This window comes from Lytechinus pictus, chromosome 2, assembly GCF_037042905.1.
Source record: "Lytechinus pictus isolate F3 Inbred chromosome 2, Lp3.0, whole genome shotgun sequence".
Lineage (NCBI taxonomy): Eukaryota > Metazoa > Echinodermata > Echinoidea > Temnopleuroida > Toxopneustidae > Lytechinus > Lytechinus pictus.
The window spans coordinates 18,960,461-18,976,835 of NC_087246.1; the positions used below are offsets into that span (position 1 = coordinate 18,960,461).

At 36.0% G+C, this 16,375-nt stretch overlaps 1 protein-coding gene across 2 annotated transcripts; it reads left to right on the forward strand.

The window, feature by feature from the left end:
• Positions 1-1,518: 1,518 nt before the first annotated feature.
• Positions 1,519-16,097, forward strand: LOC129254624 (sin3 histone deacetylase corepressor complex component SDS3-like). Of its 2 annotated transcripts, XM_064112134.1 has the most exons (11): positions 1,528-1,765; positions 5,513-5,579; positions 6,190-6,337; positions 6,965-7,024; positions 7,316-7,412; positions 8,214-8,309; positions 8,865-8,926; positions 9,297-9,324; positions 10,875-10,925; positions 13,800-14,122; positions 14,506-16,097. In XM_064112134.1, exons 1-11 carry the CDS (start codon positions 1,642-1,644, stop codon positions 14,599-14,601), a joined length of 1,152 nt encoding a protein of 383 aa, XP_063968204.1. In that variant the 5' UTR covers positions 1,528-1,641; the 3' UTR covers positions 14,602-16,097. The 2 variants fall into 2 exon arrangements, with proteins under 2 accessions (XP_063968210.1, XP_063968204.1); XM_064112140.1 differs by lacking the exon at positions 10,875-10,925 and having other exon boundaries at positions 1,519-1,765.
• Positions 16,098-16,375: the final 278 nt, after the last annotated feature.

The following is a 16,375-nucleotide window of genomic DNA, read 5'->3' on the forward strand; positions in this document are numbered from 1 at the left end:
TCCAAGCCTTTCCCTCATCTTATTTTCTTCCCTCGTCTTCCTCCTCTAGTTTTCTTTTTTCTCTTCTCTTTTCCCTCCTTTTTTCTTTTTTTTCTCCTTTCTTTCATTTTCCCCCTTTTTTGCTCCGCCAATAGGGGCCCGGGCCACTCGGGCCCCCCTGGATCCGCCTATGCGTCCAACATACAGGAAAATTGCAAAATCTATGGGTCTCAAAAAAACTCTCATCTCACCTATCAATAATGAAAATGCGAAGCGCGAGCTATATCCACGGAAATATAGGCTATACTGGCCTGAAAAGACGGGCCATTTCAAGGGTGGTGGGATCTTCATGAAGACGACACGGATCATCAAATAATGCAAGCATGTATCGTTAGCCGAACATTGGCTGTATTCTGCACCTGCACTTTTGCCAAAAACAATATTATGAAAACTCAATTAAGAACAGAATATCCCATATCATCTTCGGCAGATTATTATTAACTTTTCGTTTTTTTTCTTCCTCCCCATGGACCTATCCACGAAGGATTGTTACTGGGGTGCTGTGACAATGCTCAGCACCCCCAGTAACAATAGAATAATCCTCCCCTCCTTATTTTTTCCTGTCGGATCCCCCTTTCTTCTTTGGCTATGAGGTTGGAACAATATGGCTCTTCGGAGGAGCACAGGGATCGAGGGGGGGGGGGGCTATATCATGTATTTTGTTAACCCTCACCCCTTCCCAAGAAACGATCTTAGCAGTTTTTGTAAAATCATGAATCAGATGGCTATAATCACAAATTTTTACATACCGCGCCCGGGATACCGTGTGAGTAAAAAAGAACTTGACCCCTTACAAATCCCCACTTATTTTTTTCTTGAATTTGGGATAGGTGTCAATTTTTTTTTACATGAAAAGGGATAGATCTAATTATACACCAATAATGCGAGTGCAAAGCACGAGCTTTAACTTTTGTAACATTCCGATCGGATATGAGCATCGAGAGGCTGGGGTCCCGGGGCTGGGGTACAAGAGAAAAAGAAAAAAATGAGTAAAATAGAAGAAAGTATGATTTTTTTGCGCAATTAACCATTTCATTTATTGTTACCCATATGGCCACATCCAAATTAATTCGACAACTATTTTATTTTTCTTTGCTAACCGAGTGATAGATGTGTGGAACAGTCTCCCAGAAGATGTAGTTACTGCTTGTTCACTGATTGCGTTTAGACTGGATATTGGAAGAAGATTGCCTATGATTACGGGGTGATTTTCAATTTTCGAGTGTTTCGATTTTTTTTCTGTCCACAATACCCCTGCCAACACAAGTAGTGCATCTAATTTTGTCTGAAGGAGAGCAGTAATGGACATTCTACTTTGATCGATGAACATGCTTAGTCCTACAACATCGTTGGAGTAAACTAAACTAACTAACTATAGGCCTACTGTACATGATTTAGTGTTGGTTTTATTATTTGTTCCCTTGAAGACACCGCACAAAAATTTTGTTACATTTATTGGTCTCCTAATTCACCTACGTCAATAGTCGCTCAATTGCAATAGAAGAAGGTCGATCTATCGGCGTCAATTTTCTGTTGTTCGGTAACGCGATATCAACAGAATTATTGCATTTTTTTCAGATAATTAGTGATTTTCACCCAGCTATGAGTATCATGTTGGGGAATAAATCCCTGCCGAACGGCGTTGATCCAGCTCGAGAATATGAATTCAGCGACAGTGAGGATATTCGAGACAAACGGACAACTGCACCACAAGAATCAGATGAAGGTACGGTACCGGTACCGGTACATGTAAAACTACCACCAGGGAGCTCCGGCCCGCGAAGCCGTCCGGAGCCCAGGAGTCGACCGCGCAAAACGAGGGAGACACTAGCCTGGAGGCGTCTGGGGAGTAAAAGTCATCTACTCTACGTAGGCTTACTCCCCACTGACGCCTGGTTTGCTTAGCCATTGCCTGGGGTATACACACCGTAGGTTTTCCCACGGTGAAAGTAGACCTAAATTATAATAAGTTTTGGTTAGGATTTTGACCCCAAACTAAGGTACATAGGGCGATAGGCCAATACATGGATGGGCCAAAACTAAGTTTTCCCCCCAAATTTAATATGTTTGTATATATTCCTTAGTTCAATAAATATTAGTTAATATGAAAAATAATTAAGAGAGCACGAGCGTTGACTTACCAAGTCTGTTTTGGTCACCATCTTCATGATCTTGACTAGACAGCTGGCGGCCGTCTGTTTCGAGGAGTTTTTTAACATTTTTTTAATTTTTTAATTTCTCCTCATACACAGACGGCTCGCTATCGTGCAGCCACCATTAGGGGACTTACAATGCAAAATCCCCCCGTCGGGGCTCTTCAATTTTTGTCTTTAATGAATCAAACTTATGAAAATTAATGCGACCGAAATGCAAATTAATAGTCCCTCTGAGTCTTGGCATTAATTGCCAAAACACGGGGAAAATCAAGTTAAAAGGAACAAAAACAGTGACTTACCTCGGCTGTCGCGCAACTTCACTGCCCTGTTTTATCCGAACTTAATACACATAAACATATGGCCATTAGTCCCCTGTACAGATCGCGCTAGAACTTCGGTCTCTGTATTTGGTGAGTGAAGCCAACGGAGTTCAGCTGAACAACCAACATAACATAGACCGAAGCTTTTGGTCTACATCTTGACATGCTTGATGTCTTTGTTATCGATACCTAGATACCACACGTGTGTACAGTATAGCTGCCAATTTAAATTTAAAAAATACTTGCATCGGCAGATAAATATCATGAATCGTAAAATACTTGCCTCGGTTGATAAATATAAAGCAAATTTTATGATATTTATCAACCTATGCAAGTATTTTACGATTCATGATATTTATCTGCCGATGCAAGTATTTTTTAAATGTAAATTGGCAGCTATACACACGTGTGGTATCTAGGTATCGATAACAAAGACATCAAGATGGCGACCAAAACAGACTTGGTAAGTCAAAGCTCGTGCTCTTAATTATTTTTCATATTAACTAATATTTATTGAAGGAATATATACAAACATATTAAATTTGGGGGTAAAACTTAGTTTTGGCCCATGTACGTTAGTTTGGGGTCAAAATCCTAACCAAAACTTATAATTTAGGTCTACTTTCACCGTGGGAAAACCTACGGTGTGTATAGACCAATGGCTAGGCAAACCAGGCATCAGTGGGGAGTAAGCCTACGTAGAGTAGATGACTTTTACTCCCCAGACGCCTCCAGGCTAGGAGACACTGGGCCCTGGGGTAGATTGGGGTCTCAATAGTAATTTTAATAAAATGTGGAAACAGAAATTATGCACTTACCACGATTATATGGATGAAGGTCTATCGTGACACACAAATCCTGACATCGAGGCACAGACTGGAACCTCAAAAAAACTAAAAGTTCTGTCGCGGTACCTCTCCTTCTTTCAAAATTCAAAACAGTCAAAGTGGCCGATCGAGGCCGAGGCTATATTTTGTTTTTTTGAGGTTCCAGTCTGTGCCTCGATGTCAGAAATATGTATCACGATAGACCTTCATCCATTATAATCGTGGTAAGTGCATAATTTCTGTTTCCACAATTTATTAAGATTACTGTTGAGACCCTAAATTCCTGTGTCTCCCTCGTTTTGCACGGTCGACTCCTGGGCCGGAGCTCCCTGGGTTAAACTATAACTAGACTGGAGGCTCCTGGAGAGTAAAAATCGGTCTACTCCACGTGGATTACTCTCCATGGAGCCTGGGTCAGGATAGCATTGGTCTCTACCGTAGGTTTTCCCACGGTGAAATTAGATCTAAATCACACATTTTATTTAACGTTTTGAGCCCAAACTAACGTACATGGGCAAAAACAATATTTACCCCCCCCCAAATTTTATAAGGTTGCATATATATAAATTCAATAAATAGTACTAGTAGTAAATTTGAAAAATAATTAAGAGCACGAGCGTTTACTTAGCCAGTCTGTTTTGGTCGCCATCTTGCTGTCTTTGTTCTCGATACCTAGATACCACATGCGTGTATAGCTGCCAACTTAAAATAGATTAAAAAAATACTTGCATCTGCCGAAAAATATCATGAATCGTAAAATACTTGCATCGGTCGATAAATATCATAAAGCGATCTTTATAAACAAAGCAAATCAAATACAAATGCAATTCATTTGCATACGCGATCGCCATTTTGGATTCGGCGGTGAATTATTACATGTGGGGTACTGCAAACCGGCTTCAAATCACTGATTTTGAGACGTTTACAATAAAGTGCCACAGTTTGTCACTGGTTTTCGAGAGCGAGTATTTGTATCTGGGTGTTTGTTGTATGTTGTTGTGATTACATGTAGCTGTGCTGTCAGTGAAATAAGTTTGACATGTCATATGGAGGCACATTTTGAATTCACAGCACGTTACTAAGTACTAGTCTAGGCTTAAAGAACTTGGCCTAGATCTACATTGTATTTTAATGTTTAAAAAATGTCTAATTTCGAGTTTCTGACACTTTCATTTGTTTCATAATATGGAAGTGGATCATATTACCAAACAGAAACACTTCATGAATTCAATCATATCAAATACAATATATTCTCATAAACTTCAAACTTTCACCATTAATACAAAAATACCTATACAATGTAAATGTAAAAATTTTGCCAAAATGTTGGGTTTTTTTTACGATAGATATTAGCTTCTAATTGCATCACTCTGCATTTTTGAAATATTTAGTTTAGTTTAAAATGATTGTATTACCATATGTTTTCCATATAAGGTTACATAAGGTTCAGTCCTGGACGCAGGATCTTCTGTTCCTCTAAGTGTCCAGCTCCTGGTGATATAAAAGGACATCGAAGAAGGGGAGGAACCTTATAATCAACAACACAACCTTTAAATACAATAAAAACTAATATTCTTACATTTCACAAAGTTTCACTTCTTTTCCATGCTTCTATCAGTCTCAAAGTTGGTGATTTAGGGCCAGTACATTTTCCTCGACCTCGCACATATTAATTCACTGCCGATTCCAAAACATCGCAAACGTAAATTGCGCATGCGTGGAAATAGCAGCTCAATTCATGAATATTCATGAGTAGGACTATACACCGAGATCTGATGCAAATGCGAAATGATCTCGATGTTTTCAGAGGTTGTGTTGTTGCATGAGTTTTATATTCCAAATCCCACCTTTGTCACTCAGAGTATCAGAGTGAATTATGCACCTTGATATTTGGGTAGGTGTACATGTAGCATAGTGTAGCAGTAGTGTAGCGGTAGTGAAGTGGAGTGGAGCCCAAAAATAAGTTATGGAATCAATGATTTTGAACTCCTTTAGCTTTTGTTTTTGAAAGAACAACAACTTTGAATCAGATCCATTTTGGAGTCATAGGGCATTGTGGTTATATCAAGAGTTCATCGAGTTTCCCTAGAACTCTAACCCTATCTACATGTACATGTATTTGAAATCATCCTCCTCATCATCATCATTGTAAAAAAAATCTTATTTTCAGATACTGAGGATGCTAGTGAAACAGATGCTGCTAAGCTTGAAGAGGAGTACACGGAGATGAAAGAAATGTAAGTTGAAAACTTTTTTGCGCGGCAATTATTATTTTTGTACCAAGCCAAGAAGGCCGATTTTTAGATAAAAGTGACAATTTCGAATTTTTCACATAGTTTGGCCATGAAAATATCTTATGTGAAAAAGGGGCACATTATATTTTTACTTATCAGTTCAAGATGTATCTCCTAATTTGGGTTTTTATAAGAGCATAACAAATCTGTCTCATATACAGATTTTGTTAGATTTCAGTTTTTTTTTTAAATTTGTCAAAGTTGTCGGGGTTTCAAATAATATGTTCTTTGAATCCATGCTCAACTTTTACTTATTCTTGGGAATCATAATTTTAGAATACTTTCTCACCTTTCTGTATTTTCTTGTTTCATAAGGAAAACCTGGGTCACTCACTTTTCTTATAATATGTGTATCCTTTGACAGATTGTATGGCAACATAAAAAAATACATATTACTGCATTGCAATGTTGATGGCTGTTGGTAATGAAAATGAAACGGCTATTTTCATTTATAAATATGTTCCTCATTCTCACATAAGTTTGTCATGATAGGGTGGGGGTTTCGATAACCGTCACTGATATTTTCTTTCAAATTTTTATTGATACTTCACAGGATTTACAAAGAGAAATTGGCAACATTGAAGAAACAACTTCAGCAAGTCATGGATGGAACACACCCTGAACTCAACAAAAAACTCAAGAAGATGGAGCAACAATTCAAAGAGCGTTTACGCATGGCAGAGATTGCTAAGCAAGTGGAGGTATGCTGCTTCAACTTCTTATCATACAAACTTGTATTAAAGTAAACTTTAGTGAAATGCTCTGTTCATAAACACAGTGTAGTGTGTAGCCGATGCAAGGCTGATACAAAATTACTCAAACATAGACATTCAATATGTCAATGTTATGAATCTAGCTCAGAAAAGGTTAAGTCTATTGAATATCTGAAAACGCTAATGGCAGAGTTTACAATATAGGGGGTTCATGATTAAATAACTGAGAAAATAATAATGACTCTTTCTTGTGATTTCGATAAGCTTAAAAAAAAGAAAATCTGATCTCAATCTTCTCTGTAAAAAATTCTTGTTAACAAGCATATGAATGAATGCAAAGATTATTAGTCAAAATATGATGATGGTTCTAGAAATTACTCTTTGTTGAATCATCAGTATTTAGAAAAGAAGAGAAAAATCTCTTAAGGACAAGAACAGGTCACCAGTTGTGTAGAAAGTCTTACAACAGCTCTATGAAACACCGCCCTGGCCTTGGTATATTGGTGATTTGATTCTTTGTAAAGGACATTAGTGTTCTATGACATCAACAGGAAATGAAAGAGATATTACTTGTCAATATTGATAAGAGAAAATCTTTTTCTTGATTCATTTCAGATGGAGCTTGTGGAAAGAGAATATCTAAAGGATCAGAAAAATGCTGGCAAGGACTTTGAGGTAAGAAAGACTAATTTACAACCTGTAAAAGTTTTTGTAATGCTATCTCTCTATCTCTGTATGATATATCTTTAAAACTGTTGAGTGTATTCCTCCATCCACCACAGGTGGTAGCTGGAGGCTTTACTATTTTGAGATCTACTTCCATCTGTGTTTGGATACATTGTCCACACAGTCTTTGGAGGGCCATGGCAGAAGACAACACTGCTGATGCACTGCTTTACTTTATTTTAGCTATCCATCTTTCATATCAATCCTCTTTATCTCTCAATGTGTTTTCTGTGTCTGTAGTTAAAGAAAGTTGATCTCATGGAGACTCTGTTACTAGATCTTGATGATAGGAGGAGGATGATAGAGATTGAACATCAGTCGATGGAGCTAACAGGAGGTACGTAGGAATATTACTCGATCCTATCCCTTTTAAAACTGAAGATATATTGAGATGGAAAAATATTTCCTGTTAGAGTCTTGCGAGCTATTAAGCTTGATTTAAATTATTGAAATATTTTGTTGTAGCATATGGTGAACCATACCAAATTAAAGTTTTAACTAAAATGTCAAAATCATTTTAAATTGAAATTATCATGTGAATGGAAGCAGTGTGAACATTTGTTTAAGAAAAGAAAGAAAAAAAGAAATAAAACAAAGCAATCTGTTTATCCAATTACATGTACAGTTATGCAGTTAGTGAACTCTACCAAAAATGAACTTATATAAAGTGATCAAAGTTATGCCATGTTTTAGATATTTAATTAAGTTAATTAAGTCGGGTGATGAAATATTACATTCAATAAAGTTTGTTTCTCTGGGCTCGCTGAACATTGTAGTGTTGTTGTCTACAATCAACACTCAGCATGAAAGAGTCCAGTTTGTGGTGGGGTTCACAAACTTTTGAGCACAACTGTATATGTTGTGACAGTGTATTCCTAGGGAGTGTTCCATGAAAAGATTAGTTACTGACTTTCACCAGCAGATGTTATAAGCCACTGAAATCCTTGCATCTGCTTGGCTGAGAGCAAATTAGTCAAAAAAAAAAATCACCAACGAAACTCTTGATGAAACGCTCTCCTGACATAGATTTGTTTCTAATGCACAGAATACCTTGTGACCTGCCTTTTAATTTGAGTGTCTTTGTAAACACACACAGATATGACAATATTGTTGCTCTCTCATATCTTTTTCTCTCCAGATTCGATGGAGATTAAACCAGTTATCACAAGGAAACTACGGCGGAGACCAAACGACCCTATTCCACTTCCAGAAAAGAGAAGAAAGCCTACTCCTGATATCCTTTTGTGCTGTTTCCATCTAATAATAGAATATATTAATTAAGGAAGGCATTATTGCCTAAAATGGGGCAAATTGTTTAGAAATTATAAATGTACATAATAAATCAGTGGGCTGTTGGAACCTTTAATTTCATAACTTACAAATTGTGAGAACAACCCAGAAAAAACTGTGTTTAATACCTCGGTCACATTTGCTCTACGGCGGCCGTACAGCGAGTAGAAAACAGCGGTTATAACATTTTTTGTACCAGCTACATATAGGTGGTTTAAAATGAAATTAATAAAACAGCTGTTTTCGACTCACCGTACGGTCGCCGTAGAGCAAATGTGACTGATGTATTAGATTTGGCAATGCTGTTAACCTAATTTTTGGAAAAAAACAGTCTCCTAATTCTTATAGAGAATTCTTTTTAGTCACAAGAAGGTTGCTACCTATATAATAATTCTAAAACAGTACTAAAAGTTTATTTGTCACTTCATTTTGCAATTCCAAATATTTTTAAGGAGTTAATGGAAATCTACTATAATTTTCATCCTTGACTAATGGATACGTCAGTTCTGCTATACTTTAAACGACGATGAGATTGCAGCTGATCTCAAGGCCCTTACTAAGGTATGTACTATTTTCAAGAAGAAGCTTTTCTAATAGAAATCCTTCCATGCAATGTCATATAAAGCTAATCTATGATTCCTGTCATATTCTCTTGAATAATAATAATAATAATAATAACATTTATAGGGTGCTTTTTATGGGTGTTTCAAAGCACACAGGTAGGCACTAAGAATTCAACCATTTTGTATTCGACTTGTTGCTAGGTGCTTTGTATCTTAGCTTTTATTGATAGTATTATTGTATATTAGACCCGCAATCAAATGCTAGGCTTTGGGTTACCAGACCCTAAATATATTTCTTTTCTCCTATTTCATATGAAAGATATTGAATTGACTCTTCTTTATTCTATTTCTTAATATATTTCATACAGACCAAGAGTGGGACCACCAAGAAATCAGGTACATTTTCCAAATTTATACGACTTAAATAAGCATGATGATTTCTGTTGTGTAAACTGCATGATCTTGGTAAAGGGTGCATTTGTATCTCAAGATATTATTGATGTAACAAGCCTGCACAAAACCTACAATAAGTCACTGGGCAATGTTCTCTGTAATCATAGGCCCGAATAATCCTTGCGGATCGAAATCAACTCTTGCAAAATTGGCGTATCTGACAGAGTGATTTTTCCTCTGTCTTCAGTCTGAAGTCATGAAGTTTGACCAAATTGAGATACAATAATTTGTCAAGGCCAATTCGGAGACTTATTAGAGTTTCAAATGTGGTGCAGTCTGTACATCTCATGCTTTAATGGTGACCTTCAAACTCTTATTTTCTCCTTGTCTTTTGAATCTTGCCATCAAATTCATCTAACAATAGATCAAGTAGATGTGGTGTTTTCTTTGAATAGTTGATCATTTCTTGATTTCAAAGTTTACTATCTGCCTGATTGACAAAAATGGAAATTAGGATCAGTCTACCTATTGTGTGGTTTTTATCTTGGCGGTTATATATCCTTTTCAACCTTGCTATGTGTCTTTGAGTGAATTAACCATATTGCGGAAACCATTGGGAAAGATGGGCATTAGGACTACAATAAATCATAACTAGTTATTCATCTATTCATGATCATTAGATCAAAATCGTTTATAAAATGAAAGTTATTTAAAAAAAAAGATTACTTTCCAAATGTTGTGTTTAAACTGTTCAGATTTACTTCTGTATGTGTTTGTTTGTGTGTATTTGTGTGTGTGTGAGGATGTTGATGCATGTGTTCATGTAAAATGTCTTTTCCTATCAATCATAAGAATCCACCATTTGCCTTTACGGTGGAAAAAAATAATACTGCATACCACCATGTAAGTCTCGTCTTATGAAGATTTCACTTTTCAGTTTTAATAGTTCATACATTTAGAAAGGGAACCGTATGCCCTTTTTGTCACTGGGCATGGAATTTATCTTTCAGAAAATTTACATGTACTATTACATGTAGGTACTGATGATTGTATGAACAACGAAGTAAGGGTTGCATGATATATCGATAATATTAAAATATAAACTGTGACATCAAAACTTAAATGAATAGACAATAACGAGCCAATGATATATTGCCTGTCTTGATATTGTAAACAATTTGGATTTTAATGTGCTTCAGACAAGAAATCTGCATTGTATTTGCTATAAAACACAAATATATCTTCATTACTATAATACCAACCACCCTTGCCTCTCCCCTAACCAATATTATATTCCTCCACTTCTACACCTGTTAGTCTTAGATGAAAGATAAGTCATATGTGAATATTACTACACGTTATACATTACTAGTACGTGGGGAAAGTATATTGCCATATCATGTTTGTTAACAGCTGGTTTAATCCAATACCCAAATATGCAATATGATACAGCCTTATTTGCAAGTTATAAGATTATCCAGGGAAATGAGAAATATTAAAAAAAAACATAAAAAAACAAGCACTATCCGGACAAGTGCCCTTTCTCTTGGCAGGGTCCATGCGGAAATCAGCAGAGAAGTCGTCACCATGGAAGCCTAAATCCTGTAAGTTCTTGGCCTGCCTGCCTCCCTAGTAACCCCCTGGAGCTCTGTAACACAAGCATGTTGATCATTAAGTTGATTTGTAAGCTTGATTACAAGTGATCTGTGTAATCATGAGTAACAATCAGCCAAAGATCAAGTGTTATGCTTTGTGTTAATGGGGCTCTTATCTGTAACCACTTGGTCTACTTGACATTTAATCAAACTCCACATGGTCTAAATTCATATAGTTTATAACCAGTTTTATCTACTTCTATTACCAGTTAATCCAATATCCTTTTGGCTAAAGTATTTAGTCCTACTTGCCTTGTCTCATTTTTTACCTTGGCTTAGACCAAATAGTATTTTCATATCGCCTTTAGTGTTCATTGGGCCAATAGCCAGTAAGATAAAACGAAACATGGACCAAATGGGTTTAACCAAAATGAAGACAGCCCTTGTGGATATTAGATCAAGTGGTTTCAGACCAAATGTGCATTGACCCCCTTTGTCGCAATAGTTACTTGTTATTCAGAGCATGGAGGTTTTTGTTCATAGAAACGCAATTTATTTTGTCCCTCTTGTTAGATATTGGGTTCTGTTCTCATGTGTAAGTTAACTACCATTCATTTCCTACTTTAGGGAGTGGTGTAGTGATGATTTCAGGGAAGGAGTATTAACCCTAACTAGGCTGGGCTTTTTTGGATGTTCTGTAACCGGGGGGTTGATTCAACCCCCCCTGAGATCTCGGCCGCCGATCGCGCAAGCGCCGCAAAAATTTGCACGCTGGTAGTGTGCGATGTAATCTACAAGGCTGTATGGTAAAATTTTCCAAAATAATGAGATTCTATTTTATATGAATTAATTATGCTAATTTATGCATAAATCATACTTTTTGCTCTAATTCACTAAATAAAGCTTAAAGCTCCCAGAATGCTAATTTTTGGTAAAAATATTCTTTGTAGCATTCTTAACAATCGTAATTTAAAAAAAGTTCGGTTTGGAAATCAATTTCTTATGTATTTTATTGTTTTATGAATTTCTTATGTATTTCTTTGTTTTTCTTTGTTTTTTTCACCAGATTTATTGCACAACCTTTTTTAAGCATAATTATGCTAAAATCAATTGATTTCAGCTGTTTAAAGTAAAAATAATCATATCTTTATGAATAAGATGAAAAAACTCAATTTGCATTGACTTTGTACACAAAATCACGTTTTGGAACAATTTTTGGTCTGACATGCACTTACGAAATGTTGCATAATTTCGGAACCGCGTACCCGGGCGTCGTAAATTTGGTCTCAAAAGATGCACGAGACTTAAAAGTATTAAATCGCGGTCAAAAAATTTCGCGCGGCGGAATGATCGCAGAAAATGTTGAGGGGGGGGGGGGTTGATTCAACCCCCCCGGCCTGTTTAGGGTTAAGATTTAATAGTTAGTAACCCTAAAAAGTCTTGGGGGGTGGAGTCTGCCCCTCAACATTTTTCTTGATAAATCTGCCGCACACATTTTTTTAATTGTGCTGTTGGCTGTTTAGTTTCAAGTCTCGCACAACTTTTAAGACCGAATTTGCAACGCCGGGTACGCGGTTACAAAATGGGCAACATTATGTAAGTTGCATGTCGAACCAAAAATTGCTAGAAAAAACATAATCGTGTAGACACATGTTTATTTGATTACAGAATTTTTACTCTTACAGCAATTAATCCTTTAGAAAAATTGCACATTAAGCCAAACATGAACCTAACATCAAAGCTATAATTTAATCCTAATCATAGTTTTCTAAACAAGAAAAGAGAAAAACTATCACACCCTTAACTGTAATTGAAACAATATTTTCAGAGAAATTAAAGACAGGAGCAATTGTTGCTTGATCACACATTTGATCTCCTTTTATCTTGGCTTAGTTGTAAGCTTTCAAGTTTAATATTTCTTTTTCACTGTTGATGTGCTTCCTATTATTTTGTGTGTCCTTTAACCATTGTTTTAATGTCACATTTATTTACTTTAATTTTCAGCTGACTTTTTATCCATCTGTATAGAAATAACAAGCATAGCATCCATCTGTATACTTACCATGGATATACTTATTCACTACTAATACTGTGTCTGTAAATTCTCATTGCATGAGTAGATGAGGTCTTTCTCTCCATAGTGGGTGACTCTATTCCCTTTTCTCATTTTCCAGGCATTGTTTTGCTAACATGCTTCAACAATTGATGTGTAGCTTGATTCACATGTTGTCATATATCATTTTCTATTTCTTTCCGGCAGAAGGATAAAGAATGAAGAAATGAATATACATGTATGTGCAGTGCATATGAAAGAAATCAAACTAAATAAATGGAATTGATATTACAATATTCTTTCATTATTATGATTTATCCTTACAGTGCATATTATTATAAAAAGGATTTTTTTTGGGGAAAAGCTGTTGACATGATTCTAAATAAGAAGGAGATTTTCATGCTCAATAGTCTTCTCTATCAGATGGCACATAGAAGACATATTTCTTTCATGCTTGAGCGTACACTGACCTTTTTGTCCAAGATGTCAAAATGGGCTTGCTTTGAAAACAATGAAAGCTGCTGAGTCTGCATTGAGTAGTCCCAATCAAATGAATTCCCCTTTCAATATATGTATTATTATATATGATTCATGTGCAAATACCATATTATTATTTTATACATGATTGAAATATATTTAATGGAAAAAACTGACAAATTATATCATTGATGAATTAAGAAGTCACTGGTTTCAAATTAGAAGGTTGCCCCAAATGATATAAAGGGGCAACCACATCCAAGCCTCCCTACACCTATGCTTATTTGCATCTATGTATGATGTGCTTTGTAATGCTATTTAAGTTCAATTCATGATTGCTTCCTTTCGTGTAGCGTGGAAACCGAAGACTAGCATGAAATCTCACTCCAACCACGGCCATCACAACCACGGCAGCAGCAGTGGAGCAGCAAGCAACATTACCGGTAGCACAACCACCGGCAGCACTACCACTGCCACTGGCAGCACCAACACTACCACAACTTCTAGTGGTAGCCACTCTGCAGGGAGCAACAGCAACCACAAGTACAATGTCCGGATCGAGGATGGGAAACTGTTCTATGAGAAACGGTGGTTCCACAGGGGCCAGAATGTCTATGTGGAGTCAAAGGATATGGGCAAAGTCAGCGCAATTGTTACCTCCATCGGCCAGATTGAGGTGAAGTGAATTTTTATAAGTTATTGTATGTGTAGAATGAAAGTGACCTCTGACAAATCATGAGAAGGGTGGGGGGGGGGGCATCATGCATACCTAACCCCCTTGACAAATTGAAACAAAATTTGAAATTCAACATTCATCATATTACTGGCTGTGGTAATTTATTTTTAACTTGTTCCATCATTTGAAGACTGATTTTGATTTTTTTTATGTGTGTGTATTTTATCACTAAAGTAAATACGTGTGAGGCATCTAGAATTTGTACAAAGAAGTTTTAAAACAATGATAATTACAAGTGGCATTATTATTATGTCATTTGTTTTATAACCATTACAGGAAAGTTAATCTATTCATTGTCTTTTTTTATTTTTTATTTTTTACAGATATGGGTGAAGAAGACCCTCGACAATCAGAAGATGAGGATCTATGTCACTCAGATGCAGAAAGGAAAATACAAGATCAGGAAACGTTCTACATAACCATTTTTTGATACTGTGTGAATGATGTACTATATTGTAAATATCAGTGTGGTTTATATCTAAGGGTCTGTCCTTACTGCCTCTGTACTGGGAATTGAACACAAAATATTGTTCACTCAACCAGAATGGTGCTAAAGTTGAGATGCTGTTTAACAAAATCCTAAATTTTCTGGGGGTAAAAATGGAAATTTGGAAATTCTGCCTGACTGCAAGTTGCTTTTGATAAACACCCCCAAAAGACCAATAAAGATTTGACTAAAATTATGAAAAAAAATATCCAAGTTAGGAAATTTTGATTATGTTAGAAACATGAGACCAGCTACCAATATACCATGCAATATTGCTTCCAGAAATTCCCATCCTTTAATGATTCATGACCATAATTTTCTCCTAGAAGCATGTAAGAAATAGTAGGTCTGATGATATATTGAATATGCAGATGAAATCATTTTCAATCATATGAGAAAGTGTAATTTAATAGATTTATGTAATATGACATATGGAGGAGCAGTTCGCATGGTTTTTTGCATGTTTTTTTTGGTGACATTATGTCACCAGATAAAAACCCCCACAAAGTTTTTAAAAAACCCACAGCTCTGTTAATCTTTGATAGATTTTGCTAAAGCCCTTCAATATGTTATCTTTGTCTCATTTTCTGCTTTCATCAGACCCAACTTGTTTTCAGGATGAGCTTTTCTTTTGCAAAATGAGAAGTCAATGTTCTTTTAGTGCTCCTATTCAGTTTTGAACATGGATGAAATATAATTGATAGAAGTGAAAGCTCTTTCATCGTGTATGACAAGGATGTTTTATAGTATCATATTTATTTTGAGGTCTAGTTTCAGAATCATTGAAAGAGACAATAGAAACAGCTACATTTGTACATTACTGGTATAATTTGGCAGAATAACAATGACCTCCAATTCTGGTTTGATATTAAATTAATTGAAGCCTGTCTAAAGTTGTGGCAAAGAGATTCAACAAGGTGAATTGAATTATTTTAGCATTCAAATCTTGAATATTCTATGGACGAGTAATGTTATTTTTCAATCAATTTTTATTACCCCTTCCGTTTCCTCTCTCCACTCTTTCTCCATCTCTCATTATCACCCATCTCTATTCCAACCTTCTTTTCTATTTTCCTCCCCATCAGACTTTCTCTTCCTTGAATATTCTTAACAATGTCATCATCAGCATAGAAATAAGTGTCATTTTTATTTGATATCTCATTATTTTTACATGGTGTTTTTGAACAGTTTCACTGCAGTTGACCAATAAGACTGTATCGTGCTTAGAAATTCTGCCTGAGACAGCAACAACCACAAACAACAACCAAACATTTCTTGGGGAGAAAAAGGAAATAAAAAGCAGAACATTACCCTGAAACGACTTGTGGTTGGGGCTGATTCATTCTTTTGAGATAACTTCATAATGCAAAGAGTTTATCCCACCATGGCCTAGCGTCCTTTGGCAAGGCATCAATCCACACTTTGCCACTCTCACCCAGGTGCTAATTGGTTACCGGTAGGAAACAACTGTTATTGTGGTTGGTTTAGCAAGTGTGCACCTAACAGGCTGCTTGAAATGCTATGAATCCAGTGACCTGGTAATAATAATTGTGAAGCGCTTTGAGCAGTCGTAGATTGATAAAGCGCTATATTAATACCAATTATTATTATTAAGACTTCAGGTCTGTTTTTTCACATCTTGTTCAAATAATTTTTGGCCTTTTCCTTAACATTTTTCCTAAAAATTACATACAATATCATAAACC